General features: G+C 48.0%; 1 protein-coding gene across 4 annotated transcripts in view; it reads right to left on the minus strand.

Moving 5' to 3' along the window:
• Window positions 1-20220, minus strand: part of ADGRB2 (adhesion G protein-coupled receptor B2) — a 238809-nt gene that overhangs the window by 145897 nt on the left and 72692 nt on the right. The window contains exon 1 of one of the 4 annotated variants that reach the window (XM_081019591.1): window positions 17511-18156. The exons of 1 other annotated variant lie outside the window; for it this stretch is intronic. Coding sequence is in view for 1 of the 3 variants with exons in the window: in XM_081019590.1 (XP_080875716.1) it covers window positions 14698-14727 (30 nt within the window). In the remaining 2 variants the exon portion in view is untranslated. Of the gene's footprint in view, window positions 1-14697; window positions 14895-16035; window positions 16512-17510; window positions 18157-20220 lie in introns of those variants that run through there. 2 more of the 4 variants (XM_081019592.1, XM_081019590.1) reach the window with 2 other exon arrangements.

Raw genomic sequence — 20220 nt, forward strand, 5'->3', positions numbered from 1 at the left:
AGAACCGCTGGCACTCCAGATGTTAGGGAGCTGCTTTGTGATGAATCAGACCATTGGTCCATCCAGCTCAGTATTGTCTACACAGACTGACAGCAGTTCTCCAGGGTTTCAGGGAGAAATCTTTAACAGGTCTACCTGGAGATGCCTCCTTCTGCATGCAAGGCAGTTGCTCTGCCACTGAGCTACGAGCCTTCCTCTTGGAACTCCAATTCCCATGAGCCCCAGTCAACACGGCCAATAATGGTTAGGGATGATGGGAGCTGAAGCCCAACACCATCTGGGATGGGGCTGCTAGTTCCCCCTCTCTGCTCTAAAATACAGTGGTACCTCGGGTTAAGAACTTAATTCGTTCTGGAGGTCTGTTTTTAACCTGAAACTGTTCTTAACCTGAGGTACCACTTTGGCTAATGGGGCCTCCTGCTGCCGCTGCACTGCCGGAGCATGATTTCTGTTCTCATCCTGAAGCAAAGTTCTTCACCAGAGGTACTATTTCTGGGCTAGGGGAGTGTGTAACCTGAAGCTTCTGTAATCTGAAGTGTCTGTAACTTGAGGTACCACTGTACAAACCAACAAAACTCTTCCTCCCTCCCTAGTAGCACCAGACAGTTGCATCACAAGCAGCAGGAGAACTGAGCACCGGGAGACAGTGATGCCCCTCGCTGCCTTTTCCGCAGCCCCATTCCAGTCATTTACCAGGCAGAGGGGAGCCTGTGAGGTCTTTTTCCGCAGCCAAGAGAGGCCGGCGCAGTTATAAGACAATTAGCCTTTGTTTAGAATGTTCATTATCTCACTCAGCAGCAGCCAGCAAGGGGGGGTGTGAGAATAAGGGAGCGCTCTGCTGCAGAAAAGCTGGCCCGCTGCAATCCAGCTTCCTCATCTCATAATCCCCAAGCCAAGCTGCAGATTCCTCCCCAGCTGGGTGGTGGAACCCAGGATTCCTCTGCACAGCCTCCAGGAAAGAGCTATTGGCGGGACTATCCCACCGACCAGACATTTTTCATCATACCAAAAGGCATGTTGTTCAATAAAATGTTGACTTAGTTCAGGTGCTGTCATCCTGGTGCCCTCCAGGTGTGGGCTGTGCTGGCTTGAGAGCACCAAGTTGGCAATGGGGAATAGTGTGGTGTAGTGGCCCAAAGCAGAGGAAAGGAACCTGCTGCTCTGGAAATGGAGCTGGATTCTACCTCCCACCATCCATGATCGTTGGCCAGGCTGGCTGAGACTGATGGGAGATGAACTCCATCAACCTCTAAGAGTATTGGACTCTGATCAGGAAAGCACAGCTCAGTTCTCCATACAGCTATAAAATTCATTAGGCGAGCCTGGGCCGATCACCATCTGTCAGTCTAACCCACCTCACAAGGCAATTGTGGTGATAAAAAATGGCAGGAGGGAACCGTGTTTTCTGCCATGAGTTCCTTGGAGGAGGAGGAGGATCAAAAATAATACAGCAATGTTAACAGATGCAGCTTTTAAAAAGAAGGCTCGGAGGAATTAATGAAAGATGGGTCAAGTCAAAGGCTTTTAACCATAGCAGCTGAACTGAGCTTCCACTTAGGGAGGCAGACTACAAAATGATTAGATGCTGGGAATAAATGGTGGGGTAGCCACCACCTCTTAGTGAACTTCCAAGGGACTCTTCCTGACCAGCACTAGAAAGAATGTTTTGGCATTATCCAGTTGTTGATTTTTTAAGGTATTTTTGAAGCTGTTTGATTGGGATGGATCAGCCATCCGGCAAGTTCTGCATTGACTGGGGATGATGGAAGTTGTTGCCTAAAAAAACTGGAAGGCACCAGGTTGGTGAAGGCTGCTTTAGGGTGTGTTGGGTGCTTAGCTGGGTTCTTCAACGTGCTGTGCTGCTGTTGCCTCCTTCAGGGCAATGTGTTTTTCAAATGTGGGGCTCTCTCCTTGGGGCCCTCTCATGGTCCCCTGAGGAGTCTGTGGATCAGACGTTGGCATTTAGCAGCAGAGATGCCTTCTCAGGTGAGGCTCCTGTGCCCACAGACCTGCACAGGATGGACCAAGAAGTAGATCCAGCTTATCCTTGGAGTTGCAGCTGCCAGAGGACTCTGGCTTCATGGAGTCCTGGTCTGGGGCCACAGCACAACTGCTGTTGCTGGATTCCCCTCTGTGGGTGATGTTTTCAGGAAAGGACTGTATGTTTTGCAGAGAAAAAAAGGAGAGTCCCATGTTTTGGCTTTGTGGAAAGGGACATCCCCACAATTTTTACCTTGAAAGCAGAATTTAAGCTCCGTAATGCCGGAGAGCGGCTCCTCCTCTGCTCTTCCATCAGAAGACAGATTTCTTCAAAAGGGTATAGATGTTTTCCTGATAACATCATAGTAGCAACAGGAAGATAGGGCAATTCCTCAAAGACCTGATTATAATTCAGAGAGACTTCACAGAATTTCAATTAAGGGCAGAAAAGAAAGAAAAGAGAAAAGAAAAGCCAGACAAAGCTTCTCGTTCCCCAAAGCTAGAAGTGACTGAATGACTTCTGTGAGGGTGTCTCACAGAAGAAAGGAAGGAGCAGCATCAGCTTGGAGGGCAGAGGACAAGAGAGGCAGGCAGAGATTCTGCAGTGCTACATCAATCTCACCCACACACATTGCAGGGTAAAATGCAAGACCCACATGAATTACAGTTCTGTGCCATCTTCTAAGAATGGCCATGGTAAAGACCAGCCTGTCACCATTTTGAGTAATCCATAGGGCCACACAGACCCAAGTTCGGTCATTTGTGGCCAGGGAGTTGGGACAAAGCGTTCACAAAGCTTTTGATTCCTGATCACCTGGGAGACAAAATGTATTTATCATGGGAGACCAAGCAAGGAGCTATCTAGAAGCCTGGTCTGTCTATATCAGGCACGAGGAAGCTACACTCCTGACTTCTGTGGGATCAGCAAGGAATTGCCATACCTCCTGAGCAGCAACAAGACCTATCAGCAACTAAGCCTGGTCACTGCTGTCAAATTCAGCTGGATCCAAACCATGGTCTACAATGTTCACCAGGAAGTTTTTAAGACCCCTGCACCTCTTGACTACGGCTGCAGTCAAAAGTGCATAGCAAAAGACTCAAAATCCTCCTTTCATTCCCTGTGAAGATGCACTAAATTTACAAGACACGCTGGGTCACACTGGAGGAGGCATTATACCTGGATGGCCAGCTGGCAACTCCATCCAGGAGTGCTTTTTGGCCAGCTGAAGCTGTTGAGCTAGCTGCACTCATCCATCTTGACCATAGGAACACAAGCTTCCACAGTTACATCCAGGGTGGATGACTGAAACACATTCTCCATGGAAAACCCTCAAAAAGCACCAGCTGTTCCAGTATGCAGATGCAAGGATGTTGGTGATCGCACATGTGTTGCACTAATTCTGCAACAGCTGCCTTGGTGGTTATCCATCTGTTTCAGTGCACAGTTCAAAGTGTTGTTGAGTACCTTTAAAGCTGTACATGGCTTAGATGTAGTATACCTTAAGGCAAGGGCACTAAACCTTGAGCTTGGTGGCTCCACCATGACCCCACCAATTTCAGCAACCATAGGGGGAAATGAAGTAATTGGGAAGAGTGCAGTGCACTAATTGATGGACCTGCCATCCACTCTCTCCCTGGTCATCAGTTTGATGAAAAGAGAAGGGACAATAACTACTCCTCCTCCTCAGTTGATCTGCCTAACATCCTAACATCTTTGGATGTCCCTTTGGGGCTGTTGCTATCAAAGTGCAACTGCTCTAGATTCTGAAGTGAGTCTTCCCACCAAGGGAACCTGCACAACTTAAAGAGTATTTGGAAGACACCTGTATGCCCTGGTGGTTAGCAGACTAGAAGCAGGATGTGTTTCCTTTTTTAAGATGATGTGGCCTTACATGTTCTTTCATTTTCAGGCTTTGGACTCATTTTTCAGGCCATCCTTAATAGTTTTGCCCCTCTTCTTCCCACAGATGCGAAGAAGAGATGTCCTCACCGCCACATTCACTCCTTGTGTTTGGGAAATCTCCATTTTTGCTTTTCATGCTTCAGACTCTCTGTCTCTCTCAGTGATGCCAAAGCAGCCTAACCGACAGTTAGAAGGGGCCCTTGGCCAACCTCTGTCTGCTCTCGTTGGGGCTAATTGTTGTTAGCAAATGATCCTCCTTTGGGGTTTTACTAGACCTCTGGGGCCATTTCTAGCCAAAGTATGCAAGAGCTATTGGAGGCAGGGGAGGCATGAGCACAGCGAGATTTTGGTCTAATTTGGCAGTATGCCAGCCCCCTGTTTGCTTGCAAAACTTGAACCTTAGCAGAATAGTATCTGCCTCAAACACAGAGCTATGAGAATTGCAAATTCTGGGCAAAATTCTCCATTTGAAGTTTGGAAGCCAGCTCAAGCCCCAAGAAAGGAGCCAAGAAAGTTGTAGAGCACACTAATACCTCCCTCAAGCAATGAGACATCACAATGAAATTTGGAACTCATAATCCTGTTTTGCATTCAGACATCAGCTTGACACTTGCACCCAATTTCAAAGAAAAAATATGGATTCTCATGACACTATAAGCCAAACTATGGCTCCCTGAAACAGGTCGTGCCTTCAGAGAGGAGCTGCAGCTGCTGTGCTCCTCTCTGGTCCCTTCTGCTCCCTGGCCACACTGAGCTAAGCCACACTTTGGCTTAGCAGGTCATCTGAATCCAGGCTTAGGGCTGAGCTCTTCCCTTCTTAACCAAGCCAAGGAGGTCTGGGGAGGAGCAAAGTGGCTGGGATCTCCTCTTTGAGAGCCCCAGTGCTTGCCTGGTAAATGGCAGGCCCCAGACTGAAGAATGGTTTCACAGGAGGCTGCACAAGGGAGACAATCCCAGCAAACTGGCATTCGTGTGGCATGCAATGAAAGCTGTCCAGAGTACAGCCCACTGTTGAGGGAGGTTGGTGGGGGAAGGAGAGGGGTTTGCCCAGAAGTGCCTACAGAACATCCCACTGGGCCGGGAGCCAGGGGAAGGCTCCTTTTCTCCCTTCCTGGCCCGCTGCCACTCTCCATTCCAAGGAGCCTGAATGCATCTTTGGCACAATTCACCAAGCTGATGTCGTTAACAGCGATGCTTTTTGCCAATCGCTGGATCAGAGTCGCTATCACTGGCAGCCAGGCGGCCCTTTTTGGGAATTTATTTTACCTTAACTGTCATTAAAAAATTTTTTTTCAAAGGTCTTCCAAATGCGAGTTTGAGTTTAAAAGCTGCTCTAAGATTAAGGATTATTCCCTGCCAGAGAACACTCTGTGCCTGCCTTATAGCCTTGAGTGATTTACAGGACTGCCCATGCCTGGTGGGGGGGGAGGGGGGAGAGGGGGAGAGAGAGAGAGAGGGAGAGAGAGTGGTGAGATCAGGGAGAGCACTGGGACTAGAGTTGGGGGCAACAGAAACATTGAACATCGGTAGTGGCGCCCTCCCTGTGGAATGCCCTCCCACCAGATGTCAAAGAGAACAACAACTACCAGACTTTTAGAAGACATCTGAAGGCAGCCCTGTTTAGGGAAGCTTTTAATGTTTGATGTATTACAGTATTTTAATATTTTTTTGGAAGCTGCCCAGAGTGGCTGGGGAAGCCCAGCCAGATGGGCGGGGTATAAATAATAAATTATTATTATTATTATTATTATTATTATTATTATTTATAAAAAAGTGTTTCACATTACTATACTACTACCCTTACAACCACCCTGCAAGGTAGGCGGGCACTGTTAGTCTCACAGTGCACACAGATATGGGGCTGACCATTCTAAGACACCCCAGAGAGTTCCTGGAAGAGGCAAAAATCTGAACATGGAATGGACCTCCCAATTCATGCATCAGTCTTTCCACCACTAAGCTAATCCAATGGAATACTGTAACATCCTTTGCTTTGCACCAGTATAAGAGCTGCTGTGACTTGCTTTGCCCCAAGGCACATCTAGCTCAACATTGAACCTTTATAACTACTAATTCACATGCAGCCATCCTAATAAGGGAACACCTGGATTTAGGGCCTCCTTTTCCCTGTGACCCCAATTTGCAATTAGTTTACAGCTCACCTTTCCTGCTATGAACTCAGGTAGATGTAGACTCTTCTCCCTGCCACCCCCATTTTATCTTCATAACAGTCCTGTGAGGTATGTTTAGGCTGAGAGACAGTGACTGGCCTGTGGTCACCCTGGGAGCTCCCTGTCTGAGTGAGGATTTGAACCCTGGTCTCCCAGGTCTGACACTCTAACTTTTATACCACACGAACAATTGCAAGAATGGTTTAACAACACACAGGTACATGAGCTGGATCCAGATCAGCTACCTGGCAGAGTAGAGTACAAACTGTGGGGGGCAGGTGATCAGGTCCTATTTTGGGGCTTCCGATTGGGGCATTTGGTTGACCACTATGAGAACAGGAGGGTGGACAAGATGGACCACTGGACTTATCCAGCAGGCTCTGTTTGTGTTCTTAGGAGTAGCAGAAGGGGGTTAAACATTTTCTGTTCCCTGCTGTTGCCTTGATCTGGAGCAGACACATACACAGAGAGACAAACACAGAATTGCTATTTGCACTGGAAAGAAACCTCCCAGCACACCTCCCAGCACATCAGTGGGAGCCTTATTTGGAGATGCAGAAGGGCTGACCTGGATCGAGGCTGCAGCAGGAGGCAAATGGCCCTGGGATACCCAATGGAGGAGTGGACATTAGCAGTAGAACCATGCCAAGAGGTTTTTAGGATCCGCTTACACTGGGTCGACCTTCCTTCCTCCTCTCCTTGCCACATGACCAGTTTTGCACCTGTGACAATCACAGGCAACTCTGGCTTTGTAACTTTGAGAAGCAAAGCACAACCCCGATTTCAGCACAGAACAAAGAAGTGTGTACCCCGGTTACTGGAAGTTTGAGAAATGTTAACGTAGCATACTCTCCTTAGCTTAGTCTGGGAGCTGGCATTGTAAAGCAGGGAAAAACAAAAAGCAGAACTTGGTTAAGAATGTAAGAGGAGCCCTGATGTTGAATCAGGCCAATGACACACCTAGGCCACTAAGCTGGGCTCCCAGTGGCCAACCAGACGCCTGTGGGAAACCCAAAGGCAAGACCCACGCACAAGAGCCCTCTGCCCTCCTGTGGCTTCCAGCAACTGGTATTCAGAAGCATTACTGCCTCCAACCATGGAAGCAGAGCAGAGCTATCATGGCTAGTAGCCATTGGTAGCCTTTTCCTCCACGAACAGCCTTCACCAACCTGGTGCCCTCCAGATGTTTATCTGGAGAGCAGCAGCTTGGTGAAAGCCACTGTAAATCAATGACTACATACAATGGCAAAATCCATGCCCTATTAGGATTGTGTTTCCTGTTCTCTTCCTTTCTCTCTGCCACAGATCCCCTCTTCATGTGTTTCTTATCTGCTGTATTTTGTGTGAGGGGCGGTGGTGGCAGGGGGAGTCCCATGTGATCCGCAGTTGCTGCAGTCTGTCTCCAGACTGGGGTGGGTGGGGGGAGTACCGCTCCACTAGCTGTCACGTCTGGCAGTCATGAAGAGGCCCAATCCGAGCGCATTTCTCTAATTTGTTTTTAAAGGCAGTTGAGGCAATGGCCACTCCCAGCATCCCATAGCAATTAATTTCACTGGCTATTTATATGGAGTTCCTTCTCTTCATTTTTTTAAGCTTGCTGCTGTGCTATTTTCACAGATGGGCCCCCGTTTTGCTATGCGGAGGGGATGTAGAAGGGCCTTCACTGCACTGGTGCTCTCCAGGTGCATTCTTCTGGCTGGGGCTGAGGGAAGTTGTATTTCAATAGTGTTAAAATAGGATTGGACAAATATGGAGTTAGATGGGCCAGTGGCCTGATTCAGTATAAGGCAGCTTCCTGTGTTCCTTGGGGCTGCAGTATCACCATGATGCCACTGTGAACAGGGATGGCTTCCCTCAAAGAATCCTGGGATCTGTAGTTTGTTCCAGATGCTGAGAGTTACTGTATTAGGAGACCCCCGCTCCCCTCTCAGAGCTACAGTTCTCAGAGTGGTTTAGTAATAAATCCCTTTGCACAAGGAACTTTGGAGGTTGTAGCTCTTTGAGGGGAAATAGAGGGGATCTACTGACAGCTCTCAGCACCCTTAACAAACTCCCTGTGGGGAGCCATGATGGTTTAATGCGGTATCATAGGGTTTTAAATGTGAGGTGTGGATGTGGCCAGGTCTTAGGTGGGAAGGGAGCCCCCTAGACTGCAGTTCCAGCCTTAAGAAAGTCAACTGACATCCTGCTTGAATATATTCAGCTGACTCTGCAAGCCAATCAGGAAGCACCAGACCCTTGCAACCAACCCAGCTCATCCCTCTTAAGCATCCTATTACCCATTCAGCAGCAGCTGCTGTTTCCTGACTGTTGCATTCAATTGTGAGCCCTCCCTGCCTGCCTTTCAACTTCTGCCCCTCCAACCATCTATTTCTCCTTGGAAGTAAACCCACACCTTGCCTCTAGGGATGTAAGGAAACCTTGTTCTCTGTTTCGTTCTGCATTCATCACACAAAGCACTGTGTCCTTTCTGCTGCACTTCGTCTTCTGCCAAAAATGACATTGTTTGTTTCATTATGATGGCTACCAACTCGGGTGGCTTTAAAAGAGGACTGGGCAGATTCAAGTTGAAGAAGGCTATCAGTGCCTGCTAGCCACAATGGCTACACTCTGTGTCTACAGCTGGATGCAGAAATGCTTCTGAATCTCAGTTGCTGGGATCCACAGGAGAGGAAAGTGCTTATGTGCTCAGGTCTTGCTTGCAGGCCTTCCACATGAGAATAGGAGGGTGGACTAGAAAGGCCATTGGCCTAATCCAACAGGCTCTTCTCATGCTGTTATTGTCCACTGTAGCAAAATTATGTAATTCATCACATCACTTAAAGTAAATTACATTGCCATTATATCATTATACCCCATTCATTTCAATGCAAAGGAATCACTCTGCAAATTGGGATGGGGGGAGGACATAATCAATTACATAACATGTGCAGACTGAAAACAACAACAGCAAATACCAATCCTTGAGGCCTGATGACTGTTGCCCTCACACTCTTCTTGTGGGCCACAGCTGGAATGTCCCCAGCCTAAACTGGACCATTGGTCTGATCTACTAAGGCAGTCCTTGGGCTCTTAAGACAATGAGTATTTTTATGTCTCTCTCTCTGCTCCTTGTCTAATCACTAATCTCTCCTTGCCTCTCCTTTTCTTATCTTCTCAATCTTGACTTTTATTAGTCAAATCCTGCAAACCTCAAGAGAACAGACTGCTTTGCTCTGCAAGATCTGCTTCTGAGATAGGAGCTGACAGGAGACCCAGATACTTGCTACAGTCAAGAGATGCTGACTCTCCTGGGCAGTGGACAGCACTTCCAAGAAAGGCTTCTCTAATGATAGAAGGAGCTGCATCCTGCCAAGCCAGACCAATGGCCTGCTGGTCTCATCCAGCAATGCTGACCCACATTGGCAATAGCCCTCAAACCCAGTCTTTCCGGCTGCTTCAGATCCCTGATGCCTCATGGGGTGCAGCTTAATTGGATGGTGTGATGAGCATAATGCAAACCTCCAGAAAAGGAACCAAGTCCCCTGTGGATGAAAAAGATTGGTCTCCAGGCAACCACACTGGAAAACCATGCCAAAGCTGTGTTTCCATTTCGGGGTAAAAAAAGAGTTAAACCTATAACATTCTTTGCAGTAGGCTCTGCATGTTATTATTGGCAGGTATTAAACCGTCTTAAATCACAAAATGGCCTGGTTAGCACATAACACAAAGACAAAGTTTGTCTAGGCAAACTGTGGCTTGCTTGAACATGAGCTAGAATCTAGATTGTCCGACAGCCCAAATTAGTGTAAGGCAGCTCCCCATGTTCCTAGCAGGACTCTCTCACAATCTCCCTGAAAGTGAAAAGGGACCACAGAGGTCTATGAGAAAGCGGGATACCTGCCCTAGTTGCAGCATTGACTCATTGTCCTTCACTATGATAAACAGGCTTGCCCCAACATTGGATAATAACTAAGTTTTACTCAGGGCAGATCTATTGAAATCAATGGACCTAACTCAGAAGGTGGTTTGTAAACGGAGGTTGGATGGCCATCTGTCAGGGTTTCTTTAGCTGTGATTCCTGCAGTGAATGGGGTTGGACTACATGACCCTTGGGGTCCCTTACAACTCTATGATTCTATGAACTCATAGCATGAAATTAGCATTCACTAATTTCAATGGACCTACTCTAACTTAACATGGCTTCTATCTCTGTTGACAACCAAAATTAAGAAAAGGACAGGTTCCTGCACAGCAGTCACAAAGTTCTCTTATGTCACTCAACCCTCTAATAGTCCAAAGACTCCACCCCCACCCCCCGAAGAGACCTATGGGTCACTCCCACCCTGGTTGGGGAACCAGCCTGAGATTTCCCAACCCAGGTGGAAGTGACCCATAGGTCCTCCAAGTCTCTCTATCTGGCCAACAGGACTCTTCCCAAGCCATGGTTCCCCTTCTGAGGCTATATCGCTCCCCAGGCCTACCCCTGCAAGTGCAGTTCTGCAGCTGGAAAATCTCTTTGCTTGCTTGGAAACTGGAAAGATGGAAAGATGGCTTGGGGTGGAAGCCTCTGACTTTTTGTGTGTGACTGGAATGCAGCTGACTACAAAAGTGGGAGCTGCCTATCCATTGCCCCACCCACTACTTCCTCTGGCCCTGCCTACCCCGGCATGTGACCCCCTGTCTGAAAAAGGTTCCCCAAGTGTATATCCAACCACAGCCTTACAAACATCTCTGCACAAGGGGCTTCTTTTACAAAAGGGGTTAAGAACAGACAGATCAGTCTATTTCTGGTCTCTGTTCATTTTGCAGGTGCACATTAATTTGTGCTCCCACATTAATTTGTGATTTTTAAAAAAGTATTTTATCTCAATGAATGCATTTCTAAATGTATTTTATTCGAAACTATTTTTTTTATTAATCATGACATGTTTTTTGAGCAGAGAACTCCACTGCAAAATTCACAAGTGCAAAATCCAAAGTATAAGTACGTTCTAATCTATGTATTTATCTGGGAGTTGCAAATTGGGTCAGTTTGCTTCAAAATGCACAGCTCCCTTGATGAAGCAAGAAAACGGGAGTCTTCCAAGGGGCAGGAGGGGAGGAGGGAGCTGTTTTAATCACAACTTCTCTAACTATGCCATGCGATGTAATTCTGTCATGCAAAACACAGGCAAAGGGACTTGGGAGGAGATGCATGGAAAAGAGCATTGCAGGATTGCACTGGATTTCAGAGCAATTTCTCCCTGTCCTCCTGGGCAGAAATTAGCTGGCTAGAGTGTCCTTATCAAATGTGACATGTTCCTCGTGCTCTCCCTTGCGCCGTGACAGCTGTCGCATCGGGAGGAATTACAGACTCTGGATGAAACAGAAGCTAAGCACTCTCGCCGAATTACAACTGGATTTCCTGAGTTGATCTGCAAGGGAGGGGCAGCCACAGATGAATGGCCATGCTGGCTGGGGGCTGATGGAAGCTGATCTGGAGGGCACCAGGTTGGGCACAGCTGCAGTAGGAGTTTGGAGACTGTTTCTTATCCTGTCCAGATATCTCCTGTTCTCAGAATTCACAAAATAAAGCCCTGGTCCCTTCCAGTGGTCTATCTCTTGCTCTGCATGCAGATATTTCTGAGTTCAATCCCTGATGTGGTCTGAAGTGGAGAACTACAAAAGGCTTCCCTCTCCTTAAGACCCTGGAAAACCACTGCCAGCTAGAATAGACGGCAGCATAAGCAGCTTCAGACATTCATCAGATATGAGGTTAGGAGTTCTGCTGAAAGCCTGCAGCCAAAGAGTTGGCCATTGGTTGAATGTGAATAGGCCCTTTTATCTTCACCTCTCCACCTCCTGGCTGAGTGAACCTTGTTCCACTGGATAAGTCTTCAAAGCTTCCTTCTTAGAATGCTCAGTTTCTTAGGCAGACTTCTTTCTATTTTTCCACTCTAGCATGCCCTGCCCCTTCTCCATCATCAGAGCAGCTCAGTCCAGTGGCAGCCTGCTTTGTGCTCTTCTGTGATACTCCGGCATCTCAGCCAATCACTGGCAACGATTTCGTGGCCACCACCAAACCTTTTAGCATATTCCAGTGAAGGTGATTCTTACTCTGAATGTCCAAATTCAGCTCCTTAAAATACAACCCCACCCACTGGAACTTGTCACTTTACTGGGAACGCAGAAGCAACAGCCCACTTGCTTAAACACTCCACATTTAGCATGATGGCTTTGTTTCATTCCATGCACACATTCCCAGGCACCCCAGTCCCCCACTCTGCCACAGAAGCTGCTCCATGCCCTACCCTCGGTTCCATTTCTCACTTGCAGCTCCATCCCACAGATGGAAAGACCCTGTGATGACAGATCTGCCTGGGGCCCAACCAGCACTGTCTCCACCGCCATCTGGGGGTAGAGGTTCCATTGACAGCTGTACACTAGAGATGCCCGTTCCGCAACTTCACAATTTCTGCCTTCTTGTGCCTGAATGAGATGCCAAATGGGGCCATCTCAAGAGCGTGTCGCAGAGAGCAAAGTGTTAAGCAGTGGACTAGAAAGGCAAAAGGGGTCACTCAGTGAGAGACATATTTCTAGAGCAGCGGAGGGGGCTGCCATCACTGGCCCTTTCCTGTGAGTGAAGATGCTGCCAATCTCATGGCCAGCTGAGACCAGGACTAAATAAAACCCATCAGCCCGCTCCAAGCTGGCTTTCTTGCTGTGGAGGGTGGGGGACACATCCAGTCAACTTGAGGCCCACTGCCTCCAATCTGCAAAGCTCTCCACAGAGCTGTACAGCAAGAGGGGTGCAAGGATTTCCTAGCTCTGCCTGTCCCCAAGCTGATGCTTTGGACTCCAGCTCTCACCAGCCCTAAGTAGTCATGCTGTGCTGTGGTTGATAGGTGCTGCAATCTAAAACATCTGGAGGGCACCAGCTTGGGGAAGGCTGTCCCAGATGGACACACACACACACACACACACACACACACACACACACAATTAATCTCTCCTGGATTGATTGACACAATCCAGATTCTAATGCATCTAAAGGAAGGAGAGCAAGGCAGGCAACTGTACAGAGCAGAGAAATCCTAGCAGCAGTTCATTTCTAGAAAGAGAGAGGCTGATGGGGGTGGGTTTGAGCTTGCATGTAAAATGTGTGCTGCATCCTGGAGACCCATGCTTCCCAAACCAAATCTGGGGAGCCTAGCTGCTGTTACTTGGCCATAGGCACTCTGCACATGCTCTGGTTATTTGACAGCCTCCAGCCCTGAAGTTCAAACAAGCTCTGGAGCAGAGTCCCAGCTCAATGCAGTTCAAGAAACTGAGGCAAGGTGCATGATCCTGGAGAAGGTAAAGAACAGCCCCAGAATCACTAACTAATCTGATGTGGCAGGAAAAAAGAAAATCCTTCCCACCTGTAAATCCATAGCATCAAACAATGAGCAAAGGGAAGTAGGTAAACCTACTCCCTGCAGATGAGTGACTATTTTATAAGTCTGGCTTAAGAATCTCAGTGATGAGGCAAGTAAACGAACCAGCTCCATAAGGTCTTGTAGCATGCCATGCCAAAAAACGTTTGATATAATACACACAGAGATTTCTCTGCAATCCAGAAATCACGTTTAGGCTGTAATTCAAAACACATTTACTAATGAACAAGCCCCATGAACAGCAAGGGGCATGCTTCTCACTAAACATATATTGATTTATGTAACAATATGATCATAAAACATCCTGCAAAACACACACACACAACCACCCAAAACCATAGCACTTAAGCCTGGGCTCAAATTCTTAGCACACTTACTAGAATGTGAGAGCTGTTGGATTCCATAGAACCTACTTCTAGGAAAGCCTGCCTAAGATTTAATTGTAAGATTTTTAAAAAAAAATTAGTATTCTCTACACTGAACAACAGTTGAGAATATCTGTAGCACATTTGAGCATGCAAAATGCTCCATGTCTATCTGGGTAATCCTTCCAATGATGCTGTAAGGCAGGTCAGGATTAATATCACCCTCATATGGTTGAGAAGAAGATGAAGCTGAGAGCATAGTCCCCACACATACACACACAACCCTGCAACTCTCCTGGCAAGTATATCTTCACTGAGGTGTGGGGAGGGGACCAGGAGGACCTCTTGGCTGCCTTACAACAATGAGATCCTTGGTCCTTCTGGCTCTGGAAACTTCAACCAGCAGCAACATTCCAGAGCTTCAGGCAGGGCTCTATCCCAGCCACACCTGGAGATGCTGCTGGGGACTGAACCTAAGTCCTTCTGCATGCAAAGCATTTGCTCTGCTCCTGGAACACAGGAAGCTGCCTTATACTGAGTCAGACCATTGGTCTACCTAGCTCAGTATCACTGACTGGCAGGGGATCCCCACCAGGGCTTAGGCAGGAGTCTCTCCCAGCCCTGCCTGGAGTTGCCATTGGGGACTGAACCTGGAAGCTTCTGCCTGCAGAGCAGGTGCTCTACCACTGAGTTCCAGCCCTTCCCCAACCCCTAGTGGCTTGCGCTCTCAACCAAACAGAAAAACTGCCCCACTGTTCCATATGCACCCATTAAATAAATAGGGTTCGAAGGGATCACTAGTCTCTAAAGCCGGGGCGAGGAACCTGTGGCCCTACAGATGCCGCTGGACTACAGCTCCCATCATCCTTGAAGATGCTCACCGGGGCTGATGGAAGTTGGGAGTCTGACATCGTTTGATGGGCAGCCACATGTTCAACACCCCTGTTCTATGGTCCGCGGGAGCTGAAGCCGCCCTTTGTGTCACAGAAGTGTTCCCAGAAATTGCAACAAAATCTGTCCCTCTGAATGCAGTGAGGCGAGTGCATAGAGGAACGGAGCAGAATGTTAACCAACGGTGCAAATGAGGGAAGGGAAGGAAAAAAACAAGGCAGATGCAAAGAAGTGACTCATCTCACTACACCTCCCCACCAGCATCTAAATGCACATTTTCACTCCCTGTCATGTTACACACACATCCTCTTATTCATCGCTCCAAAAAGAATAATGTCAGACTAGCGTCTATAGCAAAAGCTGCTGCAGGTATTTGAATCCAGCCATCACAAAATACTTTCTATTGAGACCAGCCTTCAACCTGGTGCTCCCCTCCATATGTTTTGGCTGAGGCTAATAAGAATCGTAGTCCAAAACATGACCAGTTGATTTAGATCTATGAAGATATTTAGTTCACACACTAGAAGGGTTAGGAGCAAGTAACCCACATTTTTTATTAAAATATAGACGGAACAGCATGCCCTAAGTGTTCTCTCTCTAACCACAGCTGCTGAAAGACGGTACAAAGAGATAATAAAATAAAGCTCAGATGCTGACTTTGGCGAATCTCCAGGGAAAATTCTGTGCTCCGGAGCTATTTGGAAGACCTCACTGCCACACTCTTAAGACACTGCCTGAGAACATGGATGGCACAACTTACAAAGGTGCAGAGGTCAGTGAGACATGGGTTGTAAGAATAGAAAATATGTAGGCATGTTGCATTTTACCTCTTGAGAGTTTTACGCCAAGCAATAGCTGGCATGTTTACAAGCCAACCTCCAATCAGTGGTAACTCAATGCAACACAAGCAAACAAGAATCTATCGGGAAATAAACTTCAACCCTGCTCCTAGCACCCATAACACAATTTTATTCTAAGATACAACTCAAGAGTCAAAACCCAGCGCCTATGGCATCAAGTGGAAATGGGGTTGTATACATGAGCTATCCAGCTGTCACCACCACTGATAGAATATGCCTGTACCCCAAAACACAAGCCTTTTTAATGGTGTTGGTTCACACATGCACATGTCAGTCATGAGAAAGCAAGGGATTGCATACATGTGAGAACCAATCATCATTACCAGGAAAAAGAGTGTGTGTTTTAGACAGAAGGGCACTCTGGCCACCAAGTGTCATTTCTTCCTTCTCCTAGAGTGGGCGCCAGAAAACACTTCTGAACAGATTCACCCACCTTGTAAAAGAAAAAGAAAAAAAGGGCAGTATTACTTTTTTAAAAAACGGGAGTTGGAAGTGAAGCTTCCCTAATGAATCCCGTTTCCTTCTTCGCCTCGCCTTCTGTCATCGACCTTCTCTCTTCAAAGCAGAAGCCTTTCCGTATTCTGGATCTGTTCCTTTTGGGGAACGGAGGCGGGTGGAGAGTCCTGCATCCTGTTGCCACCCCCCAAAGAAGAAACACTGCGGCTTGCAAGCCAAAGCAATTAAACTGCCGGAGCCGCCGAATCCAATTGCAATTTAGCCAGCTAACGAGACACTCTGTTGCCTTCCGCCGAGAGAAAGAGAATTTTTTCTCCTTCTTTCTTCTTCCTGGCATTAGGTAATGCAACACCAAGCGACCACCGATTTTCTCTTCCTCGCCCCCCGCCGATGCACAGAGACCTCTCCAAAATTTGCAGGCGATGATTCAGATCGCACCCATTTCAGATGCAAACGATGTTGGGAAGTTGCATGCACGAAAGAAAGGAATCCGCTGGGAAAATCTCCTTCCCTCCCACCCCCCGGCTCTTTTGCACCAATAAATCCCCATACGCATTAAAAAACAAAAAAACCACCTAAAAGCCTCGAATTAGACGTAGCCGATTTACGCTGATTCGTTTTCATGGCGTTAAAAGCTAGCAGCAAAAAGCAGCCGGGGGGGGGGGGCGGACAGCTGAATTTGGCTGGGAGGAGGGGAGGGAAGAGAACCTTTCGCGTGAATGCAGCAGAAGGAGGAAGAAGAACCGGACACTTGTATCTTTCGCCTCCCCGGCCAAAGACGAGAGCGAGAAACACATACAAAAAGATATTTATTCTCTCGCCTCTGCCACCCCCACGCCGCCGCAATCTGCCACTATAAATATCAGTCTAAAAAACTTCCAAACCGACTCATCCGTGGGGGGGGGGGGGGGGAGTCGTTCTCATTTGCAATCATCATCATCATTAGAAAAGCTACCTTTTTATAGTTTATTTATTTAAATGTGCAAGCTCTAAAAAGCAGGAGCAAACTTGCTACCATAGGCGGAGGGAGAAAATTTTGCGTGGGGGAGGGCAGGTTGCGATTAGTAGTTGTGCCATTTTGCGAGCGGCGTTCACAAGCGGGGCAATTAGGAATAACAGTAAAATAAAGATACTAATAATTAATTGGCGTTCCATGCCATCAATTTGAAAGGAGGAGGAATCGGGATGGAATCGGGGGGGGGGGAAGGGGGGAGATAAGAGAGGAGCAGGAAGGTGCTGGATGGAAAGAGGGGGTGAAAAGAGAACTCATCCTGCAATCAATTGCAACCAACTTTACTCCGGAGCCCGGCGGCGGCTGCGGCTTCTCCGCGGGCACTTGATGGGCAAGGCAGGTGGGAGCGATGGCGCGGCGGGGAGCGCCGTTTGCTGGAATTCCGACGAGCGGCTAACGCGTGGCGACCAAGCGCTCGCCTTTGCCCCCCTCTCTCCGTTCCTTCCATCCTCGGACAAAGCCCCGTGCTCCTTACCTGATCTTTGTTCAGCAGGACTTTAAGATCTTCCACGATGAAGCAGCCAGAGAGCTGAAGTTTGCCATCCCTTGCGTTGGAGGTGATTCATTTATATTATTATTTTTAATAAAAGAAAGAAAGAAAGAAAATGATGGGGCGCAAATGCAAGGAAGATTCATTTAAAAAGGCTCCTTTTAACTTGCACTGCGGATGAACCCCGTAGTTGATACAAAAAATGAAAAAGTCTCCACCTTCTTCCAAAAAAAGAAGAAAGAAAGAAAATTAGAGGAGGAGGGGGGAATCTCCCCCCTCCCTACTCCCTCGGTGCGTCACTTGAACTATTGCACAAGCGTTTCCCAGATCTGGTGGCGGCGGCGGCGGCAGCGGTTGGGCTGCTGCTGCTGCAGACGACGGACCCTTGCGGAGCAAACGCAGCCAGCGGCTCGCATCCTTCCTCCCTCTGGCAGGCGGGCGGGCAGGCACGCGCGCCTGGGCCCGGGGCTGCCGGGCGCCGCCGCCGCTGATCCTCTTGCCTCGCCTCTCCTTGCAACAGCAGCAGCAGCAGCAGGGATGGGCTCGCGCTGCTCCGGCTCCTGCAGGGCTCTCGCTGGAGTGTGTGTGATACCAATGGCAGCGGCGGCGGCAGCAGCAGCAGGCATGGCGAAGAGTTTGCGCGGAAAGGAAGGAGGGAGGGGGGAACCCAAAGAGGAGGAGGAGAGGAGAGAGGGAGAGAAGAGAGGAAAAGGACTTCCTGGGCTTTAAGGAAGCCCCGGACAGATCGAGGCTTGGAAATGCGGGCGACCCGCTTTCCGACAGTGCGGGTGGGGAAGTGGCTCGTTCAGACGTCCCCGTAAAGCTGCAGTCCTAATGCGGGCTCGCCCGGGAGTAAGGACCTGTTCACACGCGAGGTAGAGGTAAAGCCGAGTTTAGCGCTGGATCGTTGTCTCATATGTCATCGAACTGTACAGATGGAAGGGATCCTAAGGATCATCTGGTCTAACCGCCTGCAAAGCAGGAGTCACAGCAGGAGTCCCTCACAGATGCCCACCGAACCTCCGCTTAGAAACCTCCAAGGAAGAGGCCACCACCTTGCAAGGGAGTTCATTCCAATGTCAAACGGCCCTTGCTGTCAGAAAGTTCTTCCAAATGTTTCCTTGCCGAATTTCCTTTCTGGCAACTTGAAGCCATTGGTTTAGATCCCACCCTCCAGAGCAGGAGAAAACAAGCTTGTTCCCTCTTCCAGGTGACAGTCCTTGAGATACTTGAAGATGGCTATCATATCTCCTCCTTGTCTCCTCTCTTCCAGGCTAAACATACTCATCTCCTCAACCATTCCTCATAAGGCTTGGTTTCTAGACCCTTGATCATCTTGGTCGCCCTCCTCTGCGTACATTCCAGCCTGTCAATATCCTTCTTAAGTTGTGGTGCCCAGAACTGGACACAGCATTCCAGATGTGTTCTGTCCAAGGCAGAATAGAGTGGTGTTATTACTTCCCTTGATCAGGAATTTCTGTTGATGTAGCGTAGAATACCATTATCTTTTTTCTTTTCTTTCTTTTTTTTGCTGCCGCTGCTTCACACTGTTGACTCATTGTTGGTTTATTTATTTATATTTATTACATTTATATACCGCTTTTTCTTCCAAGGAGCTCCACAGAAAACCTGTATGGCAGGTTAGGTTGAGAGACAATGACTGAGTGAGGATTTGAACCCTAGTCTCCTAGGTCATAGCCCAACTCTCTAACCATTAACCTCGTGCTTTCCCTGAAGAAAACCCAAAGTGGTTGGCAGAGTGGGGTTTAGAAGGACGAGGGTGGAAACCGATCGATACCCCAGTATTGGAATGACACCCAATATTCTATCTATTGGTAAGGAAATGTTTTTTCCAAAATTCATGCAGAATATGGAGTACCTTAGAAGTGCACAAAGACACAATGGGTTAAAAAGCGAGGCAAGAAGAAAAGCAAGTCCTCTGCCATACCGTCAGGGTGCCTTATGGACTCCCTCATGTCCTGCTTGTGAGCTGGCCACATACATCTAGTTGGCCGCTGTGATGAGCAAATGCAGGACGAGATAAGCCTTTGGCCCCATCCAGCAGATCTTATGTTCCTAGACAGGCCCCTGCTTCCTGAGATAAATTAAAATAAAAACAATTCAGAACATCTAAAAACATTTCTAAATCGTAAGATACCCCCAGAGTTAATTATTCCAAGATTACCAAAAGCAGCCTCTTTCAACCATAAAATAATAAGGAAATAGGCAGGGTCATCCCTCCAGGGGATTCCGCAAAGGAGGAGCCACCACCAAGCAGTCCCCATTGTGGTGGGGCATAGCCAAGCAGGCAGCATCTAGCAGCAGCACCAACATGGCCTCCCCTGTTGATTGCAGGACCCAAGCCAATTGATATTGGACTATTCAGGTCCCAGTCCATGTCGGGCTTTGTAAGCTATCCCCAACACCTTGAATTGGACCCCGTAGCTCACTGGCCGCCAGCACAGTAGAGATATTTATTCAGGTATTACTGTAAGAGATATAATGCTATTGCTGGTAAAGGGCCCCAGGGCATGATCCAAGCCAGGGCTCAAGGGAAACAGGTGCTATTTTGCCATGGTGAGTTGGGTATGCCTAGCCTGGAGAAGAGAACAGGTGATGTGATAGCCACCTTCAATTATCTCAAGGGCTTTCACATGGAAGATGGAGCAAGCTTGGTTTTTTGCTGCGGCAGAAG

Source organism: Podarcis pityusensis (assembly GCF_964106645.2).
Source record: "Podarcis pityusensis genome assembly, chromosome: 8".
Lineage (NCBI taxonomy): Eukaryota > Metazoa > Chordata > Lepidosauria > Squamata > Lacertidae > Podarcis > Podarcis pityusensis.